The sequence below is a fragment of the Nothoprocta perdicaria genome, unplaced genomic scaffold, assembly GCF_003342845.1.
Source record: "Nothoprocta perdicaria isolate Ctin4 unplaced genomic scaffold, notPer1 scaffold_126, whole genome shotgun sequence".
Lineage (NCBI taxonomy): Eukaryota > Metazoa > Chordata > Aves > Tinamiformes > Tinamidae > Nothoprocta > Nothoprocta perdicaria.
In genome coordinates this window covers 1952157-1972535 of record NW_020454383.1, presented here as the reverse complement: position 1 = coordinate 1972535, position 20379 = coordinate 1952157, and the positions used below count along the sequence as shown (strand labels likewise).

Sequence of the window (20379 nt, the reverse complement as noted above, 5' to 3'; positions counted from 1 at the left end):
GCCTAAAGTGAATTACTCTTCCTGCAATATAAATAGCTTACTTCTTTTCACTCAAGATGTGAGTTCTCTTCCACCTTTTATGAGCCTTTAGCATTCAGTTCTACCACCTTTCAGATTCTCTTTTTCTTTTTAAACAACTAGATTTTTTTCAGGCTTTCCTCACAGGAAAAGTCTCTTAAACATTCATCATTGCATCTGGCATTTTTCATATATTCTGTGATCCGTTCATATCTTTCTTGAACTTGATTAGAAGTGGCTTTTATGTCCCAACTGAGGTCTCATCAGAGTACTTCCTATGCAGTTCATGCAGGCTATGAAGTTCCATCCATAGAGGTTCCATCGCGGAATTTACTTTCTTTGCAACAAAATGACTTTTATTCTAGCCCATCTGGGATGGTTAAAAACTTAAGATACCTTTCTTTCCACTTTCCACAGAACTAGATAATTCTGCTTAACTTCTTGCTGTAGCTTTAACTTGCGTTTTATTTAGCATTTCTTAAAGTAAGAAATGGAATTTTTATAGTTATGCAAATTCAGTTCCACTAATTCTGTTCCACTACTGTTAAGTAGAGGCTAAAAGAAAAGTTAATGTTACCAAGACATTATTTTTAGTTTCCAGAAATTTTGCCTGTCATCAGCAGCTAAGCATGTTCTTGATATTCTTCACATAATGCATCTTCATAATTCCTTCAATAAAGATCATCTTTGGAAAAATTAGATACTGAAAAGCAAGAAATGTTACACAAGTATGTGTAAAACTGATAGGTGATAGCACATATCAGTATACTAGAGATTTGTAGTGATCACAACAAAGCAATTTTTCCTATTGCTAAAACATACTATATACTGGCTAGTAAGAGTCCCCTCATGCATACTACTAAATAAGCAGGAGTACAGACACCTACATGTAATTAAACTAGTAAGCTTATACTTTAAAATCTTGTCTGAATTCTGTCTTGTTTTGTATGTATATTTCACTCAAGACGGGGATAGTGGCTTTACTTGAACCATGTAATTCAAACAATAGTCCTTGTTAAATTAATAACATATTCAGAACTTTATTTAATCTCATTCTAGTAATATTCATCATGAAATAGGGCCCACTAAAGTCAAGATAATAAGTTTTTAGATGAACTGCATAGGAGCTAAATCTGCAAAATATACTGCTTTCAGGAATATCTGTGAAGAGCAATGACTCAGGATGCGACCCTAAGTCATGGTTCTTGCCCTGCATATTTTTCCATCCTGTCTTTTGGCAGATCAATAGTTCTGTATACAGTTTTTTCTCTGTCATGCTTGATGATCCTATCTGTTAACTGTTATCATAGGATCATAGAATCATAGAATGCTTAAGGTTGGAAAGGACCTCAGAGGTCATCTAGTCCAACTCCCCTGCTCACGCAGGGTCACCTAGAGCACGTGGCACAGGGCTGTGTCCAAGCAGGTTTTAAAAATCTTCAGTTCTTTATGATAGTTATGAGCTATTCTTATTATTTTAACCACATTTTTAATAGGAGTAAACATAGAGGACAACCTTTGAAGAAATGTGCAACAGAATCACATTTGACCTGGTCTGTTCATTTTGCTTGGAAAGTCTCTTTAATACTTATAATTTCTATAGCTTGGGTAAAGAGTGAAGAGATGTGTGGAAATGAGCGCAGCCGATGACACCAAGTTCAGCACTGATAGAAATGTGCATGGAAGCTTAAAGTCATTAAGGTTTCATCAATTCTGTCAGCTCTGAAATGTTACATTTGATAATTTTTAAATTAATATTTAGATGCATTATTTTTAATCATCTATTTTGTTCATGGTGCTGTTTCCCTCAATTAAAGAGAAGTTCTGTTTTTTGCTTTTCAGAAAACATTTCCCACACAGATCACAGAAAATATTCTTTGGGAATGTTGTCACACCTTTTGTTAGCTTCTTGAAATAAACATGGAAGTTATTGTTTGAAAGAGGAACAACCTCATAAATTGAACTGCATTGTTGAACAAAATGTCCAGAGCTCATGTATTGTGGGCAAGTATTCAGAAATCTGTTGCTTCTTCTTCTTCGCTTTTTTTTTTTTTTTTTTTAATCAAGTTACCTTCTGATAAATAGTGAACACATCGTTGGAAAGTATTTCCATTACCACTAAACTTATTTGTCAATTTTCATTAAAACTGCCGTGATAATTGGGCAAACTTGCTTAAATGCCTATAGTATACCTGCAATAGCTAATCAGTACTTTGACCACAGCGTGGTGCTGTTGTAAAAGCTAACGGTTTAGGTTCTTTCCTTATTCAATGACTTGAATTATACCTTAAATCCAATAAAAATCTTCAGCCCTTTACGTGCCTATCTTATCTATAAAAATTCTAATTTATTAACATCAAAAGCAATCAGTGTGTTATTTGCATATATATATCGAAAAATATAGAATACACATATAGAAAATGTGCTTAATATATATAAAATACATATTTTGAAATTTGTTCAAGGGCTTAATTAACCAAATCATTGTCTAGCAGTTATTCCAATTAAAATCCCCAGGAATTAATGACTATCTACAATATGTTCAGAGCAGTATTGCAAATTCTTCAGAACTGAACGAAAGCAATGCATTTTTACTGATATGTTACAAGTTTACATTCAAAACTGTACTTCAAATAAGGTGACCACTTGGGAGCTCTGTTGTTTACCTACCAGTAAAAAGTGAGAAACACATTTAAGGTGTGTAAAAAAAAAATAAAAAAAAAATGCAGGATCAAAGGATTGAAGGATTAGGCTTACAAAACCATTCAGAATAACAGATGAAAATGTAAAAATATCTAGTAAAAAAATAAGTTTTGAAACAACTAAAAAGCTTTTAGGGGCAAGTATGGAAAATTGAAAGTATCAAACATCTTCTTTTCTCTAGCTATGATAACATCCTGTCTACAATACTTTTTGTAGTGTATACATGTTTGGAAAGATTAAGGTGTCACATCTCAAATTATGAGGCATGCTTATTGCCAAAGACCTAGGTACAAGTACAGGGCAAAACCCCTCAATTCATGCATAAGGCAAAGCTCTAGTAGCTTTACCTCACATCAGAGGCAGTCTGCCCATCTGTGTCTAACTTGCAGACTATTTACCTTCTTTTTGCTGCACTAGCTGCAACTGCAAACTTCGGGCTGCCTTTAGGTAGTTAACCCTTTGCCTGCCTCTGGGGGAGCATACCATTTGCCAGCTATATGAAAATTTTCTATTACTGGTACTGTTTGTCTACTTCAGTAGATTAAAAGCTGAGTCATAGTTTAGGTATTTCCCAAATCAGGCTACAGTGCTGGTGGGGGAGGACAAGAACTGAAATGTGCTTTCCTCCTTTTTACTGAAGAAGCTCTAAAAATGATGGAAGATGAAGATGAAAAGGCTCTATAGGTCTTTTAGGTTTAAAGATTTTGGTGATCTGGCAGAGTAGCAAATTTAGAAGAATATTCATAGGAGATAGTGTTTGATGATTACTCTTTTTCTTTTGTGTCTAGGCATTTATATGGAATAAGCAACACAGGCAGATTTACAAGGCAGGTACAATGTATGGCGTTCAAAGTTCCCTACAATGGTACCATTTTATGATTGAAAAAGATCAGATAAAGGACATCCATAACAAACAGCACCAACACACTGGAAAATATTTGAATTAATATGCGGCTACTAACCAGGCACGCTTTAATGTCTTGAAGAAAAATGGCAAAATACTTTGACATTATGAAAGGGTAGTTAGCTTTTCACGGGGAGGGAAAAAAAAAGGAAAATTTCTTTGGTTAAACAACAAAAGAAAAAACTTCACAAAATGGTAAAGAATTATTTAAGGAAATAAGCTTGTGTTTTTTAAGATTAAGATTCTACAATATCTATGACCACTTTCTTGTGGTAAGGACTTGCTCAATTATTCTTGAATCAAATGGAAAAGAAAGATGACTTAAGCATGTAAATTTAGAGGGAGACTTAAAGGCATGCAGCTAAATTTATCCGCCATCTCTGTGAGTGAGCATTCTAAATAAAAAGTTTGGAAAACAGTCGCTGCTGGTTGCTGATGATCTTTCCATGTTTTTGGCATTTGTCAACCTTCTCTTAATGGACTAATCTTTAAATTAAAACAGGAGGAATATCTAACCACAAATTCATCCAAAGGTCTACTCTTATCAGTGAAGTTTTCTCCTGACACTTAGCTTTTTGCTATTGTGGGAGTGACTTGGTTGCACTTGGTCATTTGCCCCCCTTTGAAATAAAAACAACAGAAAACAAGAAAAAAAGGATCCACAAGGAGGGAGCAGAGTTTTATGACATTTTAGTCCTGTTTCTCTATTTCACCTGTTTTACATGTCTTATAATAACTTCAGAATGTGGGTGAGAATATCAACACACGCTGACAAAGGGTTTGTGCATTTATCTGTGTGAGTCTACATGTTAGAGAGCATAGGAAAAAGAGAGAAATGGAGAGAGAGAGAGAGGAGGAAAAAGAAAGAGCAGGAGCAGAAGGCAGGTGACTGGACCATTAGAGAGAAAATGCAGACACATTCCCCCAATAAATTACTGCCTTTAGAGAATCACAGCCCAGAAGAGATGGTTATGATTTAACAAAAGAATTCTTTCAAACGTTGCCTGGTGCTAACACTGTTCTTAATAATACGAAAAGATTTTGTAAGGAAGGAGAAAATTATAAACAGCATTAAAAAAAAAAAGTCACATAATTGTTTTCTTTAGAGCACATAGGGGAAAAATGACCTTTATGATGGTTTGTCATTTTCAGAAACAGTGTCTTGTTCTCTGAAAGTCTGTAACCAGTCCAAGCTATTTTAAATGGTAGGTAGAAAAAGCAGAGTGTGGCAATAAAGGGGTTAATCTGCAGAGCACAGAGCCATCTGGCTGAGCTGGTTTGTTATAATCGAGCAGATTATGTTCACGGGACTCAGAGTTTAAGGCTCCTCTCCGATAGAGCAACTCTGCACAGCCCAAGCAGACCAACTTTAAGACTTTGAATGAACATATATACATTCACCTTTCTCTTCATGTCGACTTTTCTGGAAACATTCACACGGATGCCATGGTTACTCCTACCACGGTAAGGAAATTTTCTAATAGGGTCCTAGGAGGGTGGGGAGGGGGGGGTGGGGGGGAGAGAGATTCTTTAAAGAAGCATAATGGAGATGGGGAGCGTTGTAAGAAGTAGATCTGTCTCAAATGTTGCAGCCTTTCCTGCTGTGCCTCCTCCTTCCCCCACCCGCGTTGCCCCACAGCTTTCTTTAGTCCTGAGGTTCCTCTCTCCTCCTGCTCTACAGGCTGTTTTCAGGTCCCTGGCAGGGAAACTGCGAAAGAGAAATATGAGGTGTGAAATAAATATGATTTAAGAGGCAAAAGTAAAGAGATTGTTGGTTATGTTTTAAGAAGGAAATCTGAAACTTCAGATGCAACAAAAAGGGTTCCTTGAGCAGGGTTTTCAAGAATCAACATCAGTGTAAGTAGCCTGCGAACCCTTAGGGAAAATTAGAGACCGTGACAAACAAAGTCCAAATTCCTGGTTACTAGACCTTGCGTGTCTCAGGTAACTAACTGCACTGGTGTCCTTTTTGTTTGTTTTTGTTTTATTTTATTTTGTTTTCTGTGTGTTTTTTGTTTGTTTGTTTGTTGGGTTTTTTTTTCTTTTTTTGTGCTGAACACTGAAAACTGTATTCATGACCTTTGAATCAATCCTCATTTTCCTCAAGCACAAATACTATGGAAGAGACTGGAGATCAAAGGATCTTCTGCACCTCTGTGTTTAGGTGAAATGATACGTTCACTTTGTGCTAGCAAGGCAGGAAAACTGTTCTCACACTGCAATTTCCAGTATTTTCAAAGTGCCTTCTAGGAATGTAGAACACAAATAATGAACACAGACACATACAGAGGAAAACTGAAAACTGTTACTCCTCTAAACAGCTGAAATGTAGCTTAAAGCGTCAGTTACTGGTGAGGCCTTATGGAGACACCAAACTGTTATTAGCCAAGAGGGGAAAAAGTCCTTGAATGGTTTAGATAGTTTTCTGATCAGTTCTTAATCCTTCATTAAAATAAACGTGAAAGCTCTGTGTTGGTTCTATCTCTTGAACTATAAATATGCAGTATCTGGAGAGATGGATATTTTGGACTGAATAGGGCTGCTTTGCATGCATTCTCCGATTCCTATATTGCAAAACCAGTTATTTAGAGAGGAGTGTGTAGTGGGAAGTGAATTTTTTTTCCTTTTTAAATAGACAAAGATATGGTCCAGTTGGTTGTTATGAGCTACAGTAGGACCAGAAAGCACTGAGATTTTGCTGCTAGGCTTGTGTGATTTTTTTTGTATGAGGAGTGCAAATGGTATGTAAAGTTTGCCTTTATCTTGTGCCTTCAGGAAAATACCCAGACAAACAGAAGAGACATATACAGGAACAGAAATACCTGACCTGTCTAAGCATATAAGCAGAGGAGTGGTGGAAGTAAAAAACCATAAATAAGTCATCAGGGGAAAAAATATTTATTTATTTATTTTTGCTTTGTGGCAAGACAGACAAAAGCAGCAGAGAATGAAAGAAAGTTCGGCACTACTCCAACTGCTTGTAGTAAAAAGACTAGTCACAGATACATGTCAGCACCAGAAGCTGTATGTGTGATCATGGTAGTGGGAGGGAAGTTGTGTGTGACTGCAGATGGACGAACCAAAATATGGGAAAAAGAAGATGTAGCGGTGAGGCTAGGATGGCAGTGCTTTTGTGTAAGAGGGTGCAGTATGTTAAAGTGTGGGATACACATAGATTTTGGATTTTTTTTTCTTTCCAAGAAAGAAAAAATTAAATTATATATAAAAAGATAGCAACAAAGAATTTTGTGGAAAGGGACTACATGCTGAAAATAAACTGCTTTGTATCAAATGCTGTATATTTGGTTACTAAGGGCAGATGAGCAAAGGTGCAAAGATAGCATAGAAGGAGAAATACAATAGGGAATATGGAAAAAAAAGAGGATCTTTGTGGGTGGAAAGAGGTTTAGAAGCTTAAAAGGGGAAGTAAGAAATAGAAGACATGGGGAAAAGGTGCAAACTGTAGGTTGCTGAGGATATAGATAGACAGGTAAGTTTGTTAGGGCCTGTGACAGTCAGTTATGGTATGCAATAAAAGTAGGGGGAAAATGAATTAAAGCATGGACACATAGCATGTTTGAAGAAGTAAGAAAAATGTAAACTATTACATATTTGGAGAAAGGTATAGAAAATAGTCAGATACATGATATTTGTGAGGAGTTTAAAGGCGATCCTCTAACTGTCAAGAACTGGAAAATGAGAGATATTTGTAAGGAAGATGCTAGGATTTGGAAGTGAAGGTTTGTGTGGTGGTGGAACACATGCCAAGGAGAGGAATAGGTAGGAAAAATGAGCAGGAAATAAGCAGAAACTGAATGTGTGATGGTGGGGAAAATGTATAGGGAGTTGTAAAAATATACAAGGAGTTAATAGCTGGGAAAAATTTCAGTGGAGGATGAAAGCCTGATAGAGTGCTGTAGGTATTTGGTAACTGGTTGTAAGGTAAAGCAGAACTGAGCTATGTAAAGGCATTGTAAGAAAATGCAAGTTAATGAGCATTGAGTGCAGTGTGAACTGTAGAAGGTGTATAAAAATGTAGGAAGTCTTAAGAAATATGAGAATGGTGAAAAACAAAGGATCTGAAGGACATGTAGACAAAATTAAAGCTGGATTTTGTGCAAAGATGCCTGGGTAAATTGTGATTTACACAAGGTATGGGGCAAGAAATTTAGAGTTGTACATGGCTTCATAGGCAAACGAAAATAGTGCAGAGGACAAGAGTGGCTTGGTCAGCATTTAAAAGTAAAAAAAAGATGCCTCTTTCTAGGTAGTTGGTATAATATTGAGAAAGAACAGGCAATATGGTACAGGGGCAACAGCTGAGGAAAACAATGAGAGCAGTAAAGAGCAGTGAGTGTAGGTGTCACAACACGTACATGAATTAAAAGCAAAGCTTCTTTTGTTAGGAGAATTGGGATGTAAGCCAAGAGGGTTGTAGTAGGTACTAAGTAAGCAAAGCAGTATGAGAAAATGGTGCAAAAGTGCTAGCTGAGTGATGGCTAAAGATATAAAGTAGTGGGAAGAAAAGGAATGAGAGGTTTAAATACCTGGAAGACTTTGTAAGATACATGGTTGTACTAGAGTCAAAAGTGAAAGTGTGCAGTATGACGGGAGTAGAGTTGTAGCTGTAGGTCATAAAGTGAAATGGATGGGAGTGAACAGAACAGGGAGGAACTCAACATGGGCAGACACATGATGGTGTATGATAGCAAGAAAGGTACATGGCAGTTGTGCTTGTAAGGCCTGCGGAAGGAAAGATGAAAGAAATTTTAAGTCATGACTAATAAGAGAGCATTCTGCATACAGCAGGCTCAAAGTAAATGAAGGAAGTGCAGGCAAAGATTAGAGAGCTGGGTGTGGGGCTTGAAAGTAGCTTATAGGGGAGGGAAGAGTGATGAAGAGTGGGAAAAGTCAATAAGGGGATAAGCTATTTGCGGTGATCTGCCTCTTGGTTTTAAGGAGGTTGCATACAACTGCAAGGAGGCCATGTCATGTAAGTGTACATGGAAGCAAGAGAAGGTTGTGAGTTAACTTCAAGGAGGGTAGAAGACAAAAGGAGAAAATGTATACAGTCAATGAAGACAGGTACATCAATGAGTATGAGATACTGTTGTTTACGAGTGGACTGGGTTAAGTACAGCTGTATTGTGGTAGACATGTTGTGCATGATTGGCAGAGTTACAATTGCATGTGTTAAGAATTAGATAGGCTGCAGGAAGAAGCTGAAATCAATGTGGTATGCATAAGAGCGTAGTGCTCATCATAGGAGACATGCATCTGTTTACGTTATAGAAATGAATGCAAGCAGCTATACTAGTGTGTAAAATGTCTACTGGAGGCCAATTGAAGAATTATGTAATCATTGCATTTGTGGCACAATTCTCTGTGCTGAAAAAAAGTTATGCAAGCACAAGAGAGGTGAATTTCATGACTACTAAGAAGCAGTGTTTATGTTGAAAAGGAGGGTCAGGAAAGATGACTAACTGGGAAAATGGTTTGGTGTGTGGGGAGAGAAAGGATGGAATGTGTGCTAGATGTGTTCTGTGTGATGTGAATAACAGTGTGAGCTTTAAAGACTTTGCAGATTTTTTTTTTCTGAAGGACTACAGTACAGTCCTAAGTAAATACCATCATGTCTAGCTAAAATATTGTCACTAGTTTCATTTGGAGGGACATAATGCATTTAATTTTACAGTTTACAGAGCTTCTGGGTAGTTAACAGGACTACTGGCAGAGCAACAGCTGGGTTAAAGAGTGCATTGGAAATACTGATGTCAGTCAAACAAACATGAAAGTATGAGCTTTCTCCATGGCTTGAAGTGGTACTGAAATAATAGGCAGCTACTTGAAGGTGAGAATCAGAAGATACGTCTTGGGCATGAGACAAACACTAAGGATGTATTTTCCTTCAAAGTACTCTCATATATGGACACATCTGTTCTCAAATTGAGCAGTTGGTCTAGAGTCTTGCTGTCTTTTTAAACAACCAAACGGGATAGAGGAATGCTCATTTTCATCCACAACTGACCAGAAGATTGTGACTAATCCTCTAAGACTTACACTGGTCTAATATGGTCCAGACGCACATAACCTCTCGACTTGAACACTGAAAGACTTTGGGCGCTTACTTTAGGTAGTGTCAGTGGCATTAAAGTTAATGAGAGTCTTTGGTTTATTCCGCAAAAGGATCAATTCCTACCAAAAAAAAATGTAGTGGCCAGTAGAATACCTAGCTAATTGGTCTTTCCCAGTCATAGTCTATGTTAATAACTTGTTGTCCTACTTCATGCACTAATTTACCACTGCAGAGAATGCATTCAAAATGATGAGACAGCTATGTTTTTCCCAAACAGTGCTTGAAAATGCTTGTAGCTAGCAGAAATCTCCTTTTCCACTGCTGTTGGCTTCTTTTTGTGGCAGGTTGTAGCCACTGGGACAGTGAAGCTCTTGTCCATGAGGTGGAGATGCGTGACCACAGCTAACGTCATAGGTCAAGTCTATGGGATTCAGCAGCTGCTGTGGGCTCAGCCTACTGCCCTCAGCTCAGCCCAGGTCAATGCCCTTGCCTTCAACCACTATGTTGTTTCCACTGTATTTAGCTACATAAAAAACAAAACCAAAAAAGGCAAACAATCTTGCCAGCTGGCTTGAAAAAGACAAGTGTACTTATGGGTACAGTTCAATGGTTACAGGAAGGGGGATCAAAACATTAATGTCTAAACCATGTTCAACTGTCAGTAATATACAGTATTTGAGTAAGTATGAAGTTCTTTGTAGTCCAGACACAGCTAGTGAAATCTGTCTGCAAAGCTTCGAGGATCCGGGTGTCTCTGGGGATGCTTGCTTGCGTTAGAGTATGTTTATTCTTCTCTGCTGATTATTCAGAATGGACAGTAGAAACAAGAAGCCTGTGGGTAGGGATGAGAGAGGTAAATGACAGCTGTTCCTGTGTGGGAGATATATTCATCTGTCAGGGGGGGATGTGGGGATAAACTGGTTTCTGAGGGGACAGATGGGAAGTGTGTGTGAGGAGAGGAATAGTAAGGATGGACATGGATGATCATTGAGATTGTGAAGTATTATAAAGAATATGTAAGCTGGAACTCTAGGGAAGGCTTCAAGATTGTACCTCCTTGGAAACAAACAACAAGAACAACAAATACGCATACCACCCATCCAGTTAGGAGTTTCTTTCACATTGTACAAGAGGTCTGGTCCAAGAGCAAGCTAAGCAGTATGGCCAGGAGTCTCCCGACCTTTCAGGGAAGAAAAAATTGGAAAAGATGGGAACAAGAATGTTCTCTCTTATTCTTCCTATCTTTACTTCTCCCCTACCTTATACAGCTTTACACACACACACACAGACAAAACAAACAAACAAACAAAAAGCCCACAGTGTCCTTTGCAGTCTGGCTTCTCATATAGTTCTGAAAGTGTGGAAATGTGTGATGAAGATGTGTGTAAATGAGGACATTAATAAGTTTGGGTAGGGTAGGTGTCTCTACTTGTTGAAATTATGTTAATTGGTTAAAAGTAAGTTGACTTGAAGCTTAAGCAAGTAACTTGTTAATCACATTTCAATGCGCAGAGAGAAGACAGGAGTTAATTTCACATTATCATCAGGCAGTGCTGGGTAATCAGAGATCATGATTGTATGATTGTCTTTGTGCCTGCATTATAGAGGTCACCACCTGCTTAGCCATGTAAATATACAGCTTGTGGAAAACAAGTACTATTTATGTTATCTATTACAGACCTGTACTGATGTGGAACTTTTGATGAAAAGGTTCTTAAAATATTGCATCCTACCAAGTAAGATTTGTGACACTCCTCAGATGTTTTCTGTGTTCAGCCAATTGCATTGCCTGAAAAAGAACAGCAATAATTATCATTTATTACTCTTGGTCATTTGGACCCTCCAGCAATCAATTCCTCTATTTTGGCTTTGCACATACCACAGTTTTTACATGTTTTATCTTACATTAGCTGAGTTTGCATGTGAGAAAAAGTTGATTTAGTTAATTCAGAAATATTTATTTCTAGGCTATGCCCTACAATAACTCACTCAGATTTGCAGGAAGTCTAAATCAATATCTTCAGTTAACTGACTTTTAACTAGAGAAAAGGAAAGGACATTGTGTTCTGCATGTATTCTTGAAGTCTCATCAACACTTAGGACTGTATTCAGGTTGTGAATGTGAAATTAAAACCCAACAGCTGCTTCTGAACAACTCTGGAGTTTCTGAACATGCACACTTGCAAGACGAAAGCAACCTTTGTTCTGTTGAAATTTGATGGATTTGGAAGGTTTTTGGTTTCTGCTCCAAACCAAGATCAGATGTTGTGGTTTTCAGCTGTGAAATGTAGACCTCAGAAATCCACCAGAGACATTTAGACAATTTCACCAGTGTACTTCTAGTACTACTAGATTCTGAGGTGTGGGATGATCTCGGAGTCTGACTCCAGAATATGGGGATAATGGTAAAACTGATGCCTCGCGGGAATAAAACAGATACTATGTACTCGTCTGAGTTAAAAGGAAAAAAAAAAAAAAATAGCCTTCTACGTGGAGACTACAGCAAAGCTTTGGAAGAACATTTGGAAGAAACATTCACGCCTATCTGTGTATCTTCCCTCTGTCATCCCCCAGAACACTCTCTTTCCCACCCTAGCATGTAAATGGTATGCATAAAACCAACTTTAAGGTAGTAGCAGCAAAAATAACATAGAATGACATCATTTTAACAAGATAAAGTTTACCATGCTTTGAATCTGACAACAAAAGTATAGCAGTTGAGATGCATGTCATTCCATGTGCTGGAGTGTTTGATGGATTTGTACACGCAAATGCTAGAAAAGATCTTTTTAGTTCATCATTTATCTTTTAGTAAATGCAAAACTGTTTCTTTTACTTGTTTCTCAAACTTTGCAGACTAAGTTTTTGAATGGATGGTAATGATGCTTCAGTAATTTCATAAATCTCCATGTAAGAATAGGTTTCCCCTGATATTTATTGATACTTGTGTGTTGTACAACTTAGATCCCCCTAGACTCTGGGCAATTCTTCTCTTTTGTTGTTATCAACTAAATATGCAGGACACAAGCTATTTCTCTTTGTTTATCCGCATTCTTTTCTGTTTCCCTCAACTTCATTCATATTGTTGTGGTACAGTAGTGTCCAAAACTAAAGAGATTCTATCTTTTTGTCTAATTAGGTGTTATATTTCTACCTGCCATCCATAATTATATTGCTTTTGGTTTGTTTTTTTGTTGTTGTTATTTTTGTTTTATTTTGTTTTTGTTTTGCCTCCTGTATTTGTCTTCCCTTTCTCTTCCTCTGCAGGAAAAGAACCCCAATATCATATAATAAATGCATCACAATAAATTATTGTTTAAATATAGCTTACCTAGCTATTTCCAAGGTTACTCATTTACAGCTTCCTCCTTACAATTTAATATTGGTGCTTCGAGCTGATTTTTTCCAGGCTTTTTTTTGCACTCTGAGTCTCTTATTTTCTGTCTATTTTTTCTAATCACTCGTTGTCCCTCTATATAGCAACTTTTTTTTTTTAAAAATCATTTTTCTGTCTGACCATTTTCAGCACATTCCTTCTCCACTGTTCTAATTCCAGCCAGGTTTACTTCATAATACTTTTATATTGCTCATAGCTGAGAAGGGTGGTAAGTCACCAGATACTACCCAGCCTCAGTAGTCACCAGTGCCCTGCTTTTCCAGCTTACATCCTTTTTTGAGTACATATTTGTCTTGCAGAGTAGATGGGAGATGTGCAAGTGTGGGATTAGTGCAGGAGTGAGTGTGTGTGTATATATATATGTACATACATATGAACAGGAGAGGAGAAGCTGACATGTGAGTGTGCCATGAGAACATTGTAGTGCCTGTTGTGAGAATATTTTATCCATCCCATTACTCTGTACTCCTCTGTGTGGCCTTGCCTTCCCTTTAGGTCATACAGCACTGTTACCATAATGTCTCTTTGTTACATTGGCTAATTTATTGTCTCTCTTGAATTTTCCTCCAAACTTCTGCCTACTTTCCTGTCAGAAATTCAGTAACTGCAATTAGTTTATACATCAATTTAAACTATTTAAAGAGGGAAGTTCATTCCATTCTCCCAATGGCTTTTTTTTTTTTTTTTCATTTGTTCTAATTAAGGAATAATGCAGAGTTTGGAAGTTTAAAAGCCTCTTGTTCTTTAGGCATCCAATAAAAAAAGCTTCAGAAAGTAGCACAAAACCTGTTAGGTTACAAAACTAAAATCGGGACTGTACTCTCTTACCTTCAACCATGTATTACAATTTTAGATTTTGATCATTTAGCTAAGGATGTGATTGAAGTATCCGATGACCATTTTGTTGCACTTAGATTCTATCTTGAAAAGAAGCTGTGTATTCCTGAAAAGAGTGTTTTTTAACTGCTAGAACCCACTTGAAGGAATAATATTGTGTTCTCAAAGACAATGGAAAATTACAGAATTTAGATTTCACATCATTTGAATAATTGTTATTCTTTTTTTTTCTACTTTAATTGACTTCTAAACCCTCAAGACTTTGGACAAAATAAGCATCTTTTTCAAAAAACTAAGGAAAGGAAAATATCAACTGATGAGGAAAGAATCCATAATAAAGCTCTTAGGCAGGCTCTTCAGGTCATTAAAACATTTCTTTTACACAGGGAATACCTACCAGCCCCTTGGGAAAGATGCAGAGTTGAAAGCAGCTGTAGTTAAATACTCTTTGATGCCAGTACTGATGAGGACTATTATGTTTTGCAATCTGCTCCAACAAACATAATTTTCAAGTATAGAGTGGACTACTTTATTTGAAATTAACTGGAGTTTTAGTATGGATAGTTAAAAAAAAAAAAAAAAAACATAATTTATCCAGTACTAAGAGGGAGGGAACTTGCAATCTCGCAAAATAGAGTTTTATAGTCATATCCTTGTGAATAAAAATGTCAATACTTATACTTTACAAGTCTGCATGTTAAAAAAGAAAAATAAAGTCAGTCTTTCTGCCTGCTGAAGAATGTGTGATACATACCAGTTTCAATCAAACACATCCCACAGTTCTTTGAGTAATCTGGGGGTCAGAAAGGAGGTCAGAGGTTGTTCTCTGAACTGACTTCTTATGGCACAGTGTGTCTTAACCAAATGGGACCATCTCAAACTCTCCTCCCTCACAGAGCAGGTGGCAATATCCTATTTGCCTACTGGGAACTGTCTGTATCCTGTGCTCTTCCCCAGACTATTTGCAAGAACCACCAGTGTGCATGGACCAAAAGTTAGTGAGGAAACGTGGAACAGCACATTTGTGCTTGATGCCATATCCTAGCCACACTTTAGCCACGCTTTATGTAGCAATGTATGTATCACCTGAAAGTCAGTCCCAGTGTAGGAGTTTTTGTGTTTCTAGGCTTAATAAGGTAGAGAGCTTAGCCAAAGTAGATGATATAGTATAGTATAGGGCATAGAGCTTAGGGCATGGCGCTCGGAAGATCTCATGATGTCACGGGAGTTAGGAGCATAATTAATTTATGCAGTTTACTGATAACCCCATGCCATACAAGGCGAAAAGTAGAAATTARTCTCCYGAYTGGGCAGKAGGTGAGTTTCCGCATTCAGCTGGAGTATATAGGCAGACTGAACTGCGCAATAATTGCCATTTTGCCGCATCCCCCATAGTGATATCTGTGCTCCAGGGCCCTGGGGTGAGGACAACCCCAGGTCAGTCCAGCTAGCAAACAAGGCTTGCCGACCCCCATCGGCAACATCCAGCAAGACCAGATACTGATCATAGAATCATAGAATCATAGAATCATAGAATGCCGAAGGTTGGAAGGGACCTCAGAGGTCATCGAGTCCAACCCCCCTGCTCAAGCAGGGTCACCTAGAGCACGTGGCACAGGGCTGCATCCAAGCGGGTTTTAAAGATCTCCAAAGAAGGAGACTCCACAACCTCTCTGGGCAGCCTGTTCCAGTGCTTTGTCACCCTCACAGTGAAGAAATGCTTCCTTAAGTTCCTGTGGAACTTCCGATGCTTCAGTTTGAAGCCATTTCCTCTAGTCCTATCCCTGCCCACCACTGAAAAGAGGCCGCCCCCCTCCTCCTCACTGCCTTCCTTGAGGTATTTATACACGCTGATCAGGTCCCCCCTCAGCCTCCTCTTCTCCAGGCTGAACAGACCCAGCTCTCTCAGCCTCTGCTCATAGGGCAGATGTTCCAGGCCCCTGATCATCCTCGTAGCCCTGCGCTGGACTCTCTCCAGCAGCTCCACATCCCTCTTGTACTGGGGAGCCCAGAACTGGACGCAGTACTCCAGATGTGGCCTCACCAGGGCTGAGTAGAGGGGGATGATCACTTCCCTCGACCTGCTGGAGACGCTTTTCTTAATGCACCCCAGGATCCCGTTGGCCTTCTTGGCCACCAGGGCACACTGCTGCCTCATGGTCAACTTGTCGTCCACCATGACACCCAGGTCCCTCTCTGCGGGGCTGCTCTCCAGCAGGTCCACCCCTAATCTGTACTGGTGTCCAGGGTTATTCCTCCCCAAGTGCAGGACCTTGCACTTGCCCTTGTTGAACCTCATGAGGTTTCTTGCCGCCCAGTCCTCCAGTCTGTCCAGGTCCCTCTGGATGGCAGCACAGCCCTCAGGGCTATCAGCTACTCCACCCAGTTTGGTATCGTCGGCAAACTTGCTGAGGGAGCACTCCAGCCCTTCATCCAGGTCGTTAATGAATAAGTTGAACAGGACCGGACCGAGAACTGACCCCTGGGGGACACCACTAAGTACAGGCCTCCAGCTGGACTCCGCACCATTGACAACCACTCTCTGCACCCTGCCATCGAGCCAATTCCTAATCCACCTCCCCGTCCACTCATCTATCCCACACCTTCGGAGCTTGCCCAGGAGGATGCTGTGAGGGACAGTGTCAAAAGCCTTGCTCAAATCCAGATAGATGACATCCACCGCTCTGCCCTCATCTATCCAGCTAGATATTCCTTCGTAGAAGGTGATCAGGTTAGTCAAGCAGGATTTCCCCTTGGTGAATCCATGCTGGCTACTCCTGAGCACCTTCTTCTCCTCCATGTGTCTGGAGAGAGCAGCCAGGATGAGCTGCTCCATCACTTTCCCAGGGATGGAGGTGAGGCTCACCGGCCTGTAGTTACTCGGGTCCTCCTTCTTGCCTTTTTTGAAGACTGGAGTGATGTTGGCTTTCTTCCAGTCTTCCGGCACCTCCCCCGTTCTCCAGGACCTTTGAAAGATGATGGCGAGCGGCTCGGCTAGGACATCTGCCAGTTCCCGCAGCACTCTGGGGTGCATCTCATCAGGGCCCATGGATTTGTGGGTGTCGAGGCTCCCTAGATGCTCTCTGACCCACTCTTCCTCTACCCAGGGCAAGCCTTCCTCTCTCTCGCTCTCTTCGTGTGTCCCTAGGGCCTGGGATTCCAGAGGGCTGCCCCTGACAAACACAGAAGCAAAGGCAGCATTCAGCAGCTACATAATGGCAATGTATCTGAGAAAAATCCAGGATGAAGTGGTGCTGGTCTGACTGCTTCTATTAACTGTGATTTGCAGCATACTAATTTACATAGTGAAAATCGTTTTAACAGAGATGGCAAGTGTCCTACCATATTGGAACTTCTTTAGGAAGTGTTGCCTTTATATTTCTTCCTGACTGAGTTGCTTATACTTAGAAAACCGTTATTCCTGATTTACAGCAGTATTTCAGAATCAAGAGGCCCTGGACAAGTGCTGAAATTCATCTGATCACAGCTCAAATCCTGACCTCAATTTTCCCCATGCAATGCCATTAAAATTAGTTAAAATCAGTACTGTAATCAAAACTTGCATTTGGCTCTCAGTGTTTCATTTTTCAAAACCTTGAAGGCACTTCCAAAGTGTCAAGTACAATGAGTCACAGAAATTGGAGAGTGCATATCTGTATTAGGTAACTGGTATAGCTGATTGTAAAAATGAAGAACCCCCCCCCCTTTTTTTTTTTTTTTAATCTCTTAGAAACAAACCATTCCTTTGATACTGTCCAGTTTCAACTAAGTCCCTTTGGGTACAAAAGAAATTTTAAAAACTTGTCAGGTTTCCCACTTGCTCAAAATCTCTTTATTGACCTGTATGGTCAACATAATGGCTAGAGAAAAGAGTCAACCATAGTCTCTTTTCATAGGTTGAAAAGAGTCAACCATAGACTCTTTTCTCTAGCCACTATGTTGACCATAGTCTGGTTGACTCTTTGGTCAAATTGGTACATGCAGGGATAAAACCAAAAAAAGTCTATTGAGCTAGAACAACCCAGAGCATGACTCTGTTCACTCACAGAGAACTGTGAAAGTTGTTGGAGTTGTAAGGTGGGTATTACTCACAATCTCCAAATGGCAAAATGAGAAAAATGAGAAAAATGAAACCAGGCATCTTACCTTTCATCTAAGGTAAATAATCATAGTTGCCTTTACTAGCTTCCCACAGGGATGTGGTCCAGAATGAAGGACTCAAAGAGAAGTGCAAACATCTTTCTAAAAATCATCAAATATTTTATAATTTCTCTCCCATTTTCTTACTGAAAAGGAATAGACAGAAATGGGAGTAAATTCTGCAGTTTTCTTATGCAGGAAGATTAGTATGGAAGAAATAGATGTCTAACTTGTACAGATATTAACTCATCTTTGCCAAATACCAAGATAAAAATCCAGTTTCAAAAAGGGGTGGCTGAAGGAAAAAAAATAGAGAGAGATTTTGGAAAAACCTTTTCTCAGCATCTTCTTATCCTTTATTTTTTCTGTTCTACAGAAAATCAAAATAATTCATTTGAAATTTAACAACTTATATCATGGAAAGTTCTCTGCCTTGGTCTTTCCTATACTATAATTATCACTGCACTTTGGATTCTAGCTCGAGGACATGAGCTGTGTCATAATTTTTAACATAATGTTAATTACTTTTAATGGTAATTTTCATTATATCAAATTTAAATGAAAAACTAGCATTACAAGTCTTCCTTAAGTGGGAAATCAGAAGCCAAACAAATCCATTCATAGTTTTGCTCTTTTCCTGGATGGTATCTAATCGACTAGCTCTTCTATTTTATATTTTGAAAATTCAGATTGTTTCTCTTTTTCCTTTCTCTTTTGTGAAGTAACTTTTATGCCTCTACAGACACTGATCAAATATGATCAGGTAGATGAAGAAACCTCTTAAGAAGAAACTTTTCTGTGCCCATGTTTTCTCAATGCATTTACAAGTACTCTGCTTTTTTGTACTGTGTGTTTGTATGTGTTCACTATACACAGAACATTATAGATCTCATGACTTTTATTACGGTAGTTTATTTGTTTCCTATTTACATGGTCATTATAAGAATTTGCAATTTGTTTTAAATCTTGTGATTACATAAGTACCTTATCCTTTCTACTGACCTTCTTCTAAGCTTTCAATTGAATGGCATTTCAGCAAGTAACATTTCCCTTGGATATTAATGAGATTGGTAATACAGAGCCAACATATTTTCCCCAGAAGACATAAATGAAAAGCTGTTCTAATTCAACATAATTGACTCCTATGTTGTGAATCCCATTTTTTAAACTTAGTTGTGTTTTTATTTTTCTATAACTACATTTATTTGAGGTAAAGATATTGCTTTTCTCCACTTATCTTTACTTACCTCCCTGTAAAAAACTCAGGCTTGTACCTCTCTCCTTAAATTTTCCTAGAAAATCACGTAGATCTCACTTCAAATGATATACTGTCATTTCATTTGTGCACAAAACCAAAATGTATAAGACACAAAGACTTAATTTGGATTGAAGGTAGTGCTCCAGCTACTATGTAACTGTTCCAACCAGTTCCTTAGTTTCTTGGTAAATATCCTCAGTCTTTTTATCACTTGCTTTTGCATGATGATTTGTCTTTGTGGCTGGAAAATAATTATTTCTAAAAACTGGGACTGCATCAGCCGATACTTTTTCCGTTGCGCAATCTTTTGTGCTTCTTTTACAAGTAGGTCCTGATTACCATTTGTAAAATTTTGCTTGTAGTCCTCAATTTTCTCTTGTCTCTGCATGTTCCTGAGAGTTTGTGGTTTGTTGAGACAAACATCTGTAACCTTCTTCTGTTTTCCTTCTAAAATATACAGTTTGGTTTATTTCTGCTGTGCAGCATAGCATTTTTTTTTCCTAAGTTCCTAATCCCTTAGGCTCCTGTAATAGCTTTCCTTCTGAGTTTGTCATCTTTATTACCTGGCACTCTCTGACCTGATAGGCACCACAAGCTTCCCTAAAATTACTTGTTGACTCGGAAAAATCAAGTGTTCTTTATAAGAAAGTTTTCCTCCCTTTTTTACTTATTCCTGTGAAGGTGATAACCTTTCAAAATTTCCCTTCTTTATCAAAATCGGGTAAGTGCTCTACCATGGTATTAAGCAACTGTGATGCCTCTGATCAAGCAATATTAGTTTTTATTGCCCATGTTCTTTTTGAATGGCATTCCTTATCTTTGTGAAAAGACAGAATTCTTCCTTAGGCTTCTTCCTTCTCTTAGGCTTCATTTCAGGAAAAAGGCTATTTAAGGACTTTTGGTGCCTCTGTCTTCTCATTCATTTACATATATTTATGTCTACCTATATTCTTTCTCATTTTTCTCCTGATACAATATCTTGGTGCCTTGATGGTGATTATAGACATCTCAGAATGAGAAAGGAACTAAGCAAAAAGGAATCTCTC

General features: G+C 38.6%; 1 protein-coding gene across 1 annotated transcript in view; it reads left to right on the top strand.

The window, feature by feature from the left end:
- The first annotated feature begins 4965 nt into the window (after positions 1-4965).
- NTF3 (neurotrophin 3) overlaps positions 4966-20379 on the top strand; it is a 53584-nt gene continuing 38170 nt past the window's right edge. Inside the window, exon 1 of the mRNA XM_026033245.1 lies at positions 4966-5089. Coding sequence (XP_025889030.1) covers positions 5072-5089 — 18 coding nt within the window. The 5' untranslated portion in view covers positions 4966-5071. The remainder of the gene's footprint in view (positions 5090-20379) is intronic.